Raw genomic sequence first — 13,637 nt, 5'->3', positions numbered from 1 at the left:
GAAAGCTGGAAGAGAGGGAGGGTGGGACAAAACCTGGCAAGTGGTCAGTGAAAACAGGCAAGAGCGGGTTGGGGTTTGACAGTCAAAAAGTGTGGACAAAGGCCAGAGGTGTGAGACAGAAAAATTGAAGAGTTGTGAATTGTGAAGCCAGAGGAAGGAATGTACGCGGAGGGGGAAAACAGGTACATCTAGCTGGGGCACGAAGAAGGGGGGGGGTTGATTGTAACCTGAAATGGGAGAATTCAATGTTCGTACATCTGGGGTATAAGCTGCCCAAGCGGAATAGGAGGTGCTGTTTCCCCAGTGTGCGGGTGGCCCGACTCTGGCAATGGAGGAGGCCCAGGACAGAAAGGCCAGTGTGGGAATGGGAAGGGTTAAAATGGTAGCAACCAGGATATCCCGCAGGCCTTGGTCTTTTCAAGAGCCCCGGCCCGCAAAGTTTGGGGCGGCACATAGTGGTGCAGCAGTAGAGTTGCTGCCTTACAGCGCCAGACACCCAGGTTTGATTCCAACTACGGGTGCTCTCTGTATGGAGTTTGCACGTTCTCCCTGGGATGATATGGGTTTACTCCAGGTGACTCGGTTTCCTCCCATACTCTAAAGACGTACAAGTTTATAATTTAGTTGGCTTATGCAAATGCAGGGTAGAACTCGTGTACAGGGTGATCGCTGGTCGGCGCGTACTCGATGGGCCGAAGGGCCGGCTTTAACGCGATATCTCTAAAGTCACCTTGTTTAGCGGAGTTTAATTTCATTAAACATTGTTTTGCGTCCTTCTCCAGGCAAATGGAGTTGTTACTTGCGAGTTGTGTTGTTACTTGCGAGCAAAGCACTAAGGCAAATTCCTTGTATGTATACTTACTTGGCTAATAAAATATTTTTCAATTTCAAATCATACCACACAGGGCAAGAGAGTGCAGAAGGTAATGTTACGGCTACTGAGAAAGTTCAGATTAGAAACCTTGCAAAGGCGCAATGTGGTAAATTTGGGAGATCAAGAATTTAGTTCAGTTTAGTTTATTGACACATGTACCAAGGTACAGTAAAAAAGGTTTTGGTGCTTGCTACTCAGCAGAAAGACTCTGCATAGAAACATAGAAAATAAGTACAGGAGGACATTTGGCCCTTCGAGCCAGTACCACCATTCATAGTGATCATGGCTGATCGTCCCCAATCAATAACCCGTGCCTGCCTTCTCCCCATAACCCTTGACTCCACTAGCCCCTAGAGCTCTATCTCTCTCTTAAATCCATCCAGTGATTTGGCCTCCACTACCCTCTGTGGCAGGGAATTCCACAAATTCACAACTTTCTGGGTGAAAAAGGTTTTTCATACCTCAGTCATAAATGGCCTCCCCTTTATTCTAAGACTGTGGCCCCTGGTTCTGGACTCGCCCAACATTGGGAAATTTTTTCCTGCATCTAGCTTGTCCAGTCCTTTTATAATTGTATATGTTTCTATAAGATTGCCCCTCATCCTTCTAAACTCCAGTGAATACAAGCCTAGTCTTTTCAATCCTTCCTCATATGACAGTCCCGCCATCCCAGGGATCACTCTCGTGAACCTACGTTGCACTGCCTCAATCACAAGGATGTCCTTCCACAAATTAGGAGACAAAAACTGTACGCAATACTCCAGATGTGGTCTTGCCAGAGCCCTATACAACTGCAGAAGATTCAATTACATAATTAAAAGTCAAGAGTGTTTTATTGTCATACGTCCCGAAATGGAACGATATATAAACAAACAACAATAGTGCAAAGACAAAAGCAATGCCCCCAAGTCTATGTTATTCAGAGCCTATTTAGAGGTTGTAGTGTTTAATAGTCTGATGGTCCAGGCTCCTCCTGAACTTTATTCCCAAACTCCAAAGATGCTGGGTGACCCGCTGAGTTCCTCCAGCGCTTTGCGCTTTGCTGGAGATCCCAGCGCCTGCAGCTCCTCGCGCCTCCATCTCCACCCTCAGCGCCACGTGGTGATGTCTGCGCTGTGCGGGCACGCGGTCCAAGCTCGCACCATCCTCTGATGGGCCAGCTGCTGCTGCGTGGAGCTGAGGTGGTGGATGACCATCAGGTACCTGTAGTTGCACACCCTCCATGCCACGTTGTGCTTGGCGAAGCGGGGGCTGGCCAGCGGGACAACGCCCAATGCCTCCGCCAGGATCCCCACGTAGGCGTCCTCCACGGGAATGGGGCGGGTTCTGGCCGCCTCCTCCAGCAGGGCTTGCGCCACGTCCAAGGACAGCACGTAGCCCACCCCGCTGGTGTAAGCAGGGTAGACCTCCCGACCGTAGTCCCGCCAAGACACGTACCACTTGCTGGACGGGTCGCGGATGACCTGCCTCCGCTCGGCCGGGAAGAGGGACCCGGCGTAGAGTCCGGTCCGGACTGGGTTGTCCCGGACCAGGAAGCCGGGCAGCCGGTCGGTGTTGACGAAGCAGTCGTCGTCGGTCTTGAGCAGATAGATGGGGCGGCAAGTGGAAGCGGCCCACTTCAGGCCATGCATCACCTTCAGGGTCAGGTTCCTGTAGGTGTCCAGGTAGCCCCCCAGCAGCAGGTCCCCAAACTCGCCCTGCTCCGCCCGGAGGAAGGTGGCCACCTCCTTCTCCGGGGGACGTCCAACTAGGAAGACCACCTGCCAGGAGAAGGGGCTGGGCAGTCTGCGCCTTGCCCATGTGCTGCGGATGGCATCCCGGCGCGCTACATTGGACGGGGCGGAGGTCACCAGCACCATCAGGTCCTGTCCATGCCGGCAAGGCGGCACCTCCTCCGTCCGGCTGAACAACTCCGTGAAGTCTACCCCTCCGTTCTCCGCCGGCTCCCCACCCCGCCCCCGCTCCAGGACCTTGCCCCTCGCTCGTCCACCAGGCCTCCCGCTCAGTTTCCCAGGATCTCGGAAAACTAGGACGAGGAAGGCAGCAGACGCCGAGAGCAACGCGAGGGCAAAAGCCTTAAAGCAAGTTCTTAGCTTCATCGGTCTGATAAAATGCAACAAGAGAGGACGGCTGGTGATATTATAGTGGCTTGCTGCTCATTTGAAGAGTTATATCTGGAGGCACAATGTTCAATCCTATCAACGCAGCCAGTCATATCACAACAGGTCTTAGTTCTTTGAAGAGAGCTGATATCCGGAGATACAAGTTTCAATCTCACCAATGATGGGAGTGGATGGTGAGAAGACGTTTCCACTAGTGGAAGAGTCTAGGTCCAGAGACGATAATCTCAGAATAAAAGGATGTACCTTTTGAAAGTGGTTTAGATGAGGAGGATATTTTTTCAGTCAGAGGGTGGTGAATCTGTGGAATTCATTGCCACAGAAGACTGTGGAGGCCGTCATTGGGTATTTTGAAGGTAGACATTGACATTATTGATTAGTACGGGTATCAGGGGTTAAGGGGACAAGGCAGGTGAATGGGGTTGAGAGGGAATGATAGATCAGTCATGAATGAATGGCCAATTAGACTTGATGGGCCAAATGGCCTAATTCTGCTCCAATAAACCTATGAACAATGCAGCCAAGGAGAATGTATTTTAGTGGCTGATAATTCACTCAAAGAGTTCATTTCCAGAGGTAAAGATTTCAATTCAACCAACACAGCCAGGAAGAAGATGCATCATATTTTCATGGCTCAGAGTTCACGAAGAGTTTTTTTTTTTAATCCATAGGTGCACGTTTCAGTCCCATAGAAGCTTGGGGTTCTGATTTGAGTAATTTTGTTAAGGTTGGTAATAAAGCATCATCTCTAAATCCCAGCAGGAATATGTAACTGTTGTTCTTACCAATAGTTGCTACCTCAGTGTGGGGGCAAACATGGATGGGCAACCAATGGCGGCACTGCCAACCGCATCCACGTCTCACCAAGCCACGCGTTATAAATGGTGTTCACTTTCATGCCGGCTGGCTGAGGGGGAAGGGAGGTTGTGGAAGTTGAAGTAGCTGCACCCATCCAGTCTGTGCTCCGTGTCTCCAACCCGACTTGTGGCCTCAGGAAATCCCAAACGAGTCCGTGTCCGAAGAAAGATGGCCGACAAAATCCAGAGAAGGAACCACTTGGATAAAGAAAAGGGAAAGTTTAGTATAGAGATACAGCATGAAAACGGGCCCTTTTGGCCCACCGGGTCCGCACTGACAAGCGATCCCCAAAATATTAATTAACACTATCCTACACACACACAACGCACACACACACACACACACTAGGGACAATTTTTTTTACATTTACCAAGCCAATTAACCTGTATGTCTTTGGAGCATGGGAGGAAAGCGAAGATTTCGGAGTTCTCCCGCGCAGGTCACAGGGAGAACGTACAAACTCCGTACAGACAGCACCGTAGTCGGGATCGAACCCGGGTCTCCGGAGCTGCAAGTGCTGGAAAGCAGCACCTCTACACCACTTTGATTAGAACAACAACAGAACAACAGAGGAGGGTAACTGAACTTTGGTGCCTTCCCTCACAGTGGTAAACTTTGATTCCGCTGTGTGGGGATGTTTACGTTAAAGACTATCGTGTTCTGTGTTTTTTATTTTATTCGTATGGCTGTATGGTGACCACAAATTTCACTGTATCAATTGGTGCATGTGACAATAAATGTGTCTTGTCTCGTCTTGCCACAAAATAAAAGGTTATTGTTATCAGCGTATTATTGTCACGATGCAGTGAAAAACGTGGTATTGCGTCCTATCCAGGCATATCATACCATAAAGGAGTACATCACGTAGGGAAAGAGAGTGCAGTATATAATGGTACAGTTACTGATTTTTTTTTAAAGTGCAAGGGGCACAATGAGATAGATTGGGATATTAGAAATTTAGTTTGCTTTGGTTTATAGTCACATGTACCGAGGTACAGTAAAAAGCAAACCAACCTCCCTTCCATCGCGTTCATTTGGTGAGGCCAGCAGCATAATCAAGGACGAGTCGCACACTGGGCCTCCCTCTTCTCCCCTCTGGCAAAAAGTAGAACAGAGTGAAAACGCACAACTCCAGGTTCAGGGACTGTTTCTTCCCAGCTGCCATCAAGCAACAAAACCATCCGGCCAAAGAGCCTATCCCACTGTACGAGGTCATTCAAGAGTTCTCCCGAGTTTCCCCCGATTCGAACTCGGACATTTTTCAACACGTTGAAAAAGCTTCACGAGCTTACCGCGTTTCCCGAGTACCTGTCGTTAGCCTTACGAGCCGCTAAGAGACGTCCCAAGCTCCGACGTAACCGCTACGTATATTCAACGTGATTACCACGAGTTTGATTTTTTTTTAAACTCGGGAGAGCTCTTGGATAAACTCGTATAGTGGGACAGCCCCTTAACAATGAGAGTGCAGTCGTGATCTACTATCCATCTACCTCATTGGAGACCCTCGCACTACCTTTGATCAGACTTTGCTGGACTTTATCTTGCACTAAATGTTATTATCCTGTATCTGGACACTGTGGATGGCTCGATTGTAATCATGTATTGTCTTTCCGCTGTTTGGATAATAGGTAACAAAAGCTTTTCTCTGTACCTCGGTACACGTGACAATAAACTAAAGTAATGAGCAATCCAGTCCACTCCCGCAGAATCCGCACTCTCCCAGCACTGGTCCCGCAGCTCCACCCTGCAGAACCTGCACTCTCCCAGCGTTACTCCACAGAATTCACACCCTCCTAGTGCCTCTCCCCGCACACACCGCAGGGCTTTTTTTTCCACACAAAGGGTGGTGGGTGTATGGAACAAGCTGCCAGAGGAGGTAGTTGAGGCTGGGACTATCCCAACGCTTAAGAAACAGTTAGACAGGTACATAGATAGTATATAAAAATGCTGGAGAAAAACTCATGGATAGGACAGGTTTGGGGGGGGGGGGGGGGGATATGGACCAAACGCAGGCAGGTGGGACTAGTATAGCTGGGACATGTCAGGCCGAAGGGCCTGTTTCGACTTGTATGGCTCCTGCACTTTCCCAGCACCCGCTCCTGCAGACACAGCACCCCTCCAGTACTATCCCAGCACCGCTCCCGCAGAATCCGCATCGCTCCCAGCACCGCCCCCGCAGACACAGCACCCCTCCTGCACTATCCCAGCACCGCTCCCGCAGAATCCACACATTCCCCGCACCGCTCCCCGCACACTCCCAGCTCCGTTCCCGCACACTCCCAGCACCGCTCCCGCACACTCCCAGCACCGACCCAGCACCGCTCCCGCACACTCCCAGCACCACCAGCACCGCACACCCCACACCGTTCCAGCACCGTTCCCAGCACCGCTCCCGCACACTCCCAGCACCGCTCCCACACACTCCCGCACCGCTCCCGCACACTCCCAGCACCGCTCCCGCACACTCCCAGCACCGCTCCCGCACACATCCGCTCCCGCACCGCTCCCAGCACCAGCACACCCCAGCACCGCTCCCGCACACTCCCAGCACACCGTTCCCGCACACTCCAGCGCCCGCTCCCGCTCCCAGCACCGCTCCCGCACACCCCAGCGCCGCTCCCGCACACTCCCAGCACCGCTCCCGCAGACACAGCACCCCTCCTGCACTATCCCAGCACCGCTCCCGCAGAATCCACACATTCCCCGCACACTCCCAGCACCGCTCCCGCACACTCCCAGCACCGCTCCCGCACACTCCCAGCACCGCTCCCGCACACTCCCCGCACCGCTCCCGCACACTCCCAGCACCGCTCCCGCACACACCCAGCACCGCTCCCCGCACACTCCCGCACCGTCCCAGCACACACTCCCAGCGCCGCTCCCGCAGACACAGCACCGCTCCCGCACACTCCCAGCACCGCTCCCGCACACTCCCAGCACCGCTCCCGCAGACACAGCACCCCTCCTGCACTATCCCAGCACCGCTCCCGCAGAATCCGCACCCACCCAGCACCGTTCCCGCAGACCCAGCCGCCACACTTGCCCCACCTGCTCCTGGGAGAGCGGTGACCAACAACCAAAAATTATACAGCGGAGCTATCTTCGCCACCAACTTCTCCGCTCACTCACCAACTCTCCGCTGCCCCCCGATCGGCAGCCGCTGCAGCCAACCAGAGGCGGTCCGGAGCCGATCAACCGACGTCCCGGGGCGGAGGCGGGTTCACTGCGACCCTGGGAACTGGGAACACACTCAGTCCATTGAAACCCAATCAATGTAGCCTCGACTCACTTTAAATGAAAGTCACGCAAGGATTAAAAACTTCTTTTCAAGTTCCCGGCTCCCCATAAAGCCGAGCTTTGATACTGTTGAGAATGGCGTTAGAATTGTTTTTAACTGGAATCTGATCTCACTCTACAGAGGCTGAATATTTTAGATTTGGGTTCACTAACAGTAATCTCAGCACCGCCCAGCCTAATAAAAAGAGACCTGTTTTACATAACAACGCCAACCCACGAACAAATTCCACCACAAATCCACAAAGAAACCACAAGACAAACAGACTCAAACTCAGTTAAGATCCCTCAGGCAAGCCCAAACAAATGCCCAGAACTCTGAGAAAAAAATGTCTCACACAAACTATTGCGAAAAAAAAACAGCAAAAAAACTTCAGACCAACTCTGATAAAAAAAATATCAAACTCAGTTAAAAGGTTTAGGTTCAGGTTTATGTACTGTCACGTGTACACAATACACAATACACAATACAATTTATTTGTCACTTGAACCTCATAGAGGCTCAAATGAAATGTTGTTTCTGCAGTCATACACACGTGAAAAAAAGACCTAAGACACAACACAATTTACACAGACACCCATCACAGCGCATCTCCTCCTCGCTGTGATGGAAGGCAAAAAAACGGATCTTTCCCCTGCACCCCCCATTCCCCTCCCGATGTCCGAGTCAAAGCCCCCGGCGGGCGATGGCAATTGTCCCGCGGCCATTAACGCTGCGCCGGGTGATGCAAGGTCACGCTCCGGCTCTTGTTGTTCGAGCCCCCGGCGGGCGCTAGCAAAGGTCCGCAGCCATTGAAGCCACGCCGGGCGATGATGTAAGGCCCCGCTCCAGGTACTCTTCAACCCCGCTACTCGGGCGGGAGAAGTCGCCGTTGCGGAAGCCCTGAAAAGCGGTCTCCCTCCAGGGACCCGCCGGCTCCCGATATTACTGTCTGCCAGACCTGCGGTTGGAGCCTCCGAATCTCCGAGGGTTGGGTCGCAGCAGCGCGCTACCACAGCTCCACCTGCTCCGGACTCGGCCAGCTCCATGATGGTGAGTAGCTCCGCAGCTCCGCGACTGGAGCCCCAGGACGTTCCAGATTGAGGCCGCTCCACGTTGCAGCCCCAACGACAACGGAGACCCGACAGGGAAAAGGTCAGGTTCTCCGTGCAGGGGAAAGATTTTAAAAGTTCGCCTACCCCCCCAACCCCCACCCCCCCCACACACACACACACACACACACACACATACCCCATCAAAAAAAAATAATAAAAAGTACATTAAAACGGGACAAAAGAAACCTAAAAAGACGGACTGCAGAGGCCGCTGCGACGTGAGTCACGCCGCCCACTATGTGTATCGAGGTACAGTGAAAAAACATTGTTTGTATGCTATCCAAACAGATAGCATTGCTGGGTGGATCAGTGATAGAGTTGCTGCCTAATGCCCCTGTCCCACTTAGGAAACCTGAACGGAAACCTCTGGAGACTTTGTGCCCCACCCAAGGTTTCTGTGCAGTTCCCAGAGGTTCCCAGAGGTTTTTGTCAGTCTCCGTACCTGCTTCCACTACCTGCAACCGCCGGCAACCACCTACAACCTCCGGGAACTGCACGGAAACCTTGGGTGGGGCGGAGAGTCTCCAGAGGTTTCCGTTCAGGTTTCCTAAGTGGGACAGGGGCATTACAGCGCTTGCAGCGCCGGAAACCCGGGTTCGATCCCGACTATGGGCGCTGTCTGTACGGAGTTTGTACGTTCTCCCCGTGACCGGCGTGGGTTTTCTCCAAGATCTTCGGTTTCCTCCAAGACCACCTCCCATGAATCCAACTCCACCCCCCAGGATGGAGCCAGCCTTCCTGATGAGTTCTATTGGTGTCCCCTGCCTTCGCCCTGCTACCCCAGTAAATACGGCAGCCAAAAAGATGGGGCTGGCTACTTACTGCAGGCGTTGAAGGAGCGGCGCCTTCTCAAAAAGTACAGCAGGCACTGACCTTTCTTGTCCAGGGCCACGTACACTAGCTCTATCTTACATACCAGGGACAATTTACAGAAGTCAATTAACCTTCAAACCTCTACGTTTTTGGAGTGTGGGAGGAAATTAGAACACCCGGGAAAACCCCACGCAGGTCACGGGGAGAACTTGCAGACTCCGTACAGACAGCAACTCCCAAGACAAACTCAGCAAAAACCTAGCAAAATACTTAGTTTAGTTCAGAGATGCAGCATGGAAACAGGCCCTTCGGTGCACCGAGTCCGCCCGACAAGCCAGCCGAAGAAAGCCATTCCCGTACACTAACACTAACCAGGGACAATTTAGAATTTTTTTTTACTGAAGCCAAATTAATGTACAAACATGTACGTCTTTGTTAAGTGTTGGAGGAAACCAGAGCACCCGGTTTCCTCCCACGCAATCACAGGGAGAATGTACAGACTCTAGGCAGACAGCACCCCTGGTCAGGATTGAACCTAGGTCTCTGGCGCTGTAAGGCAGCAACTCGACCGCTGCACCACCGTGCCACTGATAGTAAACTCAGAAAATAAACATCAAACATTTGCCTGAGAGGTTAAAACTCCTCAGGCAAATGCAGTGAATGCTGATAAGCTCAGAAAAACAAAACAATTTCTGCAAGCAACTCTTAAGCTTAATTAACAACTCTCAGACAAACCTAAGCGGGATGCCCACAAACTCCAGAAAAAAAAACACAAGCTCTGCAAAAACACAACATAAAGCTTCAGACAAACTCAGTAAAAACTTTGAAACTCCTCAGCACATGCCCACAAATTCCAGAAAACAAAACCGAAAGACAAACTCTGCAAAAAGACTTCCCAAAAAGCCAAAAAGTCAATAAAAAACAAAAACCCTTAAAAAAAAACCCCAGCAAACACCCAGAAGCAAAAATACTCAAACTCTGTAAATTCCTTGCTAAAAAAACTATAGACAAGTCAGTGGAAACCCAGAGAAAAGCTCAGCATGATGTTTCACACAAACTCTGCATCAACCCAGCTGAAACTACAAGACAAGTCCAGCATGAATTCATCGACAAGTCCCAACACATTGAATGCGCTGATGAAACCAAGCAACGCAAGTTTAAGCACAAAAACAGGGCCGTGCCATACCTTGCTCTGGCACGGAGAGAGTGAGGGGAGGAGATGTTGGCAAGATGGGTGCATGGATTTGGTGGGGGAGGAGCAGGGGAATCAAATGTTGCATTCCTGGGCGATAACATCTCGGATGACCTTTACAGGGGCCCAGCACATAGATATAATCATGAGGAAGACTCGCCAGTGTCTCTACATACTTATCAATGATACAGTTAAGTCTGAAGAAGATCCTCGACTCGAAATATAACCTATTCCTTTTCCCCACAGATGCTGCCTGACTCGCTGAGTTACTACAGCTTTTTGTGTCTATCTTCGCTGTAAACCAGCATCAGCAGTTCTTTTCCATGTATCCTGAATAAGAGTGGTGTCGTTACGGAGTTTGTACGTTCGTCCTGTGGCTGCGTGGGTTTTCTCCGGGTGCTCCGGTTTCCTCCCATCCTCCAAAGACTTGTAAGTTAATTGGCTTTGGTTTAAAATTGTAAATTGTCCCTAGTGTGTAGGATGGTGCTTGTGTACGGGAATCGCTGGTCGGCGCGGACTCGGTGGGTCGAAGGGTCTGTTTCCACGCTGTATCTCTAAAGTCTAACGTTTAAGTGATTCGGTATAGTTACCGAACACTATAATAAACATCTGGAGATGCAACATGGAAAAAATCCTGACTGGTGGCATCACGGCCTGGTACGGCAATTCCAATGCAAAGAACGTGAGGCTGCAGAGGCTGTCCATCATGAACACATCTCTCCCCACCAGCAGCATCTACACCCAGTCACTGCCTCAAGAAGGTGGCATCTATCATCAAGGATCCCCACCATCCGGGCCGTGCCCTCTTCTCACTGCTACCGTTAGGCAGGAGGTACAGAAGCCTGAAGTCCCACAACGCTAAGTTCAGGAACAGCTACTTTTCTCCAACTATTAGGTTCTTCAACCGACCTGTACAACCCTAATCCCACGTCAGCAACGAAACACTATCACCACCTCTTGCATTGCCGTGGACAAGACATAGAAGCAGAATTAGGCCATTCAGCTCATCGAGTCCACTCCGCCATTCAATCATGGTTGATTTGTTTTTCCCTCTTCACCCCATCCTCCTGCATTTCTGGAACCTTTCACATCCTTACTAATCAGAACACAACAATCTCCACTTTAAAAATTGCTTGTGGCAATGAATTCCACAGATTCACCATCCTAGGGCTAAATAAATTCAATTCTAAAGGTAATTATTTCCTAATTGTGTTTTTACAAGAATGTCTTATTTTATTTCAGTCTTTTTCGTTTCACTGTCCAATGGATAATTGATGTGTTTTCATATTTGTCTGAGTCTCCGTGCCTATGCCTTAGTATCATAGTACCTGTAGTATAGCGTGGAAACAAGGCCTTCAGAACAATTTGTCCTCGCTGACCACCATGCCTCATCTACATTATTCCCATCTGCCCGTTCTTGGCCCAAATCCCTTGAAACCTATCCTATCCATGTTAAATGTCTCTTAAACGTTATGATAGTACCTGCTTCAACTATCTTCCCTGGCAGCTTGTTCCATAAACCCACCACCCTCTGTGCAATAAAGTTACTTCTCAGGTAACTGGTTACCTCACAGGAAGGACATTCTTGCCATAGAGGGAGTACAGAGAAGGTTCACCAGACGGACAGCACCAGAGACCCGGGTTCGATCCTGACTCCGGGTGCTGTCTGTGTGAAATTTGTATGTTCTCCCCATCACCACGTGGGTTTTCTCCAGGTGCTCCGGTTTCATCCCACACTCCAAAGATGTACAGGTTTGTAGGTTTAAGAAAGAACTGCAGATGCTGGAAAAATTGAAGGTAGACATAAATGTTGGAGAAACTCAGCAACTTTGGAGCGAAGGAATAATGACGTTTTGGGTCGAGACCCTTCTTCAGGAGGAGAACTTCTTCAAAGTAGGCATACCTTGAGGAGATTTCTCAGTGGAGTATACGAAATGTTTAAGAACTGCAGTTGCTGGGAAAAAATTGAAGATAGACAACAATGCTGGAGAATCTCAGTGGGTGATCCTTGAAGAAGGGTCTTGACCCGAAATGTCACCTATTCCTTCGCTCCATAGATGCTGCCTCACCCGCTGAGTTTCTCCAGCATTTTTGTCCACCTGTAGGTTTGTAGGTTAATTGGGTTTGTAAAATTGTAAAAAATGTCCCTAGTGTGCGGGAATTGCTGGTCAGCGCAGACTCAGCGATCCAAAGGGCCTTTGCATGTTGTCTCTGAAGTCCGGCTCCCATTTTCCTGAATGACTCTGTATCTGAGAGTGCACCACTCCCTCTGAACAATCCTGAGGGATCAAGTGCTCCAGTGCTTTGTGTGTAAGTCCTACTGGCCACGTTTTGACACCTTTCAACAGGTGCCAAGGGATTGGAAAGCGACACATGTCCAGCTTGGCGCCACAGATTACATTTCAGGAAGTTAGAGATGGAATGAACAGTGTGCTAGAGAAACCTATTCAAAATCTTCTGTGTATTAAAGGCAATAATTAGTAGGCAGTTCAAATGTAAGGAAATCTCACCCCGACCAACAAAATGTATTGAATTCCTTAAGCATCTAAGGGACTTAATGGAGAGGATAATGTGATGGGTGTTGTATAACTTGACTTTCAAAAGCCATTGATAAAATACCTCACCAGGGACTTGCGGCTAGAGTGGAAGCTGCAAAGATAAAGGGGGCTGTAAATTGGATAATGAATAGGTTAAATAAAAGGCTGCAGGGATCAGGGATCAATTGCACTTGTTTTAATTGGACAGCTGCAGCTCGAGCAAGCTGTTTGTTGCAGTGGGTAATATGTTACGGCTTGCAGTAATGGCCCTTGCTCTACCTGAAAACCTCGACAGTGGACAATGCAGAGAACCAGCTGAAATTCACTGCATGGAAGCAAGCCATGCAAGCCCTTAGGCCCATGTTTCACATTCACCCCCTCCAACACTTAAATTCTCTTTGATCAATATATCCTTGATATTGGTTTATTATTACTGTTTGACTTATTTTTGAGACTTTTAAATACAGTGTGGAAACAGGCCCTTCGGCCCACTGAGTCCAAGCCGACCACCCATCATCGCCAATCAGGGGTGCACCGACCACTTTTGCCACTTTTCATTTCACTGCACATCTCGTATGTGTATGTGACGAATAAACTTGACTTGACCACAAATCAGGAGTTATAGGGAGAAGGCAGGAGAATGAGGTTGAGAGGGAAAGATAGATCAGCCATGGTTGAATGGTGGAATTGACTTGATGAGCCGAATGGCCTTATTCTGATCCTAATTAACTTATGAACCCTGTACATTCGCACTATCCTACACACGAGGAACAATTTACAGAAGCCAATTAACCCACAATCCTGTACGTCTTGAGTATGAGAGGAAACCAGAGACCTGGATAAAACCCACGTGG

The 13,637-nt window shown here is 49.9% G+C and overlaps 1 protein-coding gene across 6 annotated transcripts; it reads right to left on the bottom strand.

Annotated features, from left to right (window-relative positions):
* Window positions 1–213: 213 nt before the first annotated feature.
* On the bottom strand, window positions 214–10,295 carry LOC129695291 (beta-1,3-galactosyltransferase 5-like). Of its 6 annotated transcripts, none has more exons than XM_055632107.1 (2): window positions 10,241–10,295; window positions 214–4,049 (listed from the first exon to the last, which is right to left on the bottom strand). In XM_055632107.1, the coding sequence occupies exon 2, from the start codon at window positions 2,971–2,973 to the stop codon at window positions 1,963–1,965; it is 1,011 nt and encodes a 336-aa protein (XP_055488082.1). In that variant the 5' UTR covers window positions 2,974–4,049; window positions 10,241–10,295; the 3' UTR covers window positions 214–1,962. The 6 variants fall into 6 exon arrangements, with proteins under 6 accessions (XP_055488082.1, XP_055488081.1, XP_055488080.1 ...); XM_055632106.1 differs by lacking the exon at window positions 10,241–10,295 and adding an exon at window positions 6,978–7,783; XM_055632105.1 differs by lacking the exon at window positions 10,241–10,295 and adding an exon at window positions 6,982–7,783.
* Window positions 10,296–13,637: the final 3,342 nt, after the last annotated feature.

The sequence above is a fragment of the Leucoraja erinacea genome, chromosome 3 (genome assembly GCF_028641065.1).
Source record: "Leucoraja erinacea ecotype New England chromosome 3, Leri_hhj_1, whole genome shotgun sequence".
NCBI lineage: Eukaryota > Metazoa > Chordata > Chondrichthyes > Rajiformes > Rajidae > Leucoraja > Leucoraja erinaceus.
Note: the sequence above shows the minus strand (reverse complement) of the source record. Positions and strands in the feature narration are given on the sequence as shown.

Coding starts and splice junctions, on each gene's coding strand:
- LOC129695291 (XM_055632107.1), bottom strand. CDS start 2,973: ATGAAGCTAAGAACTTGCTTTAAGGCTTTTGCCCTCGCGTTGCTCTCG.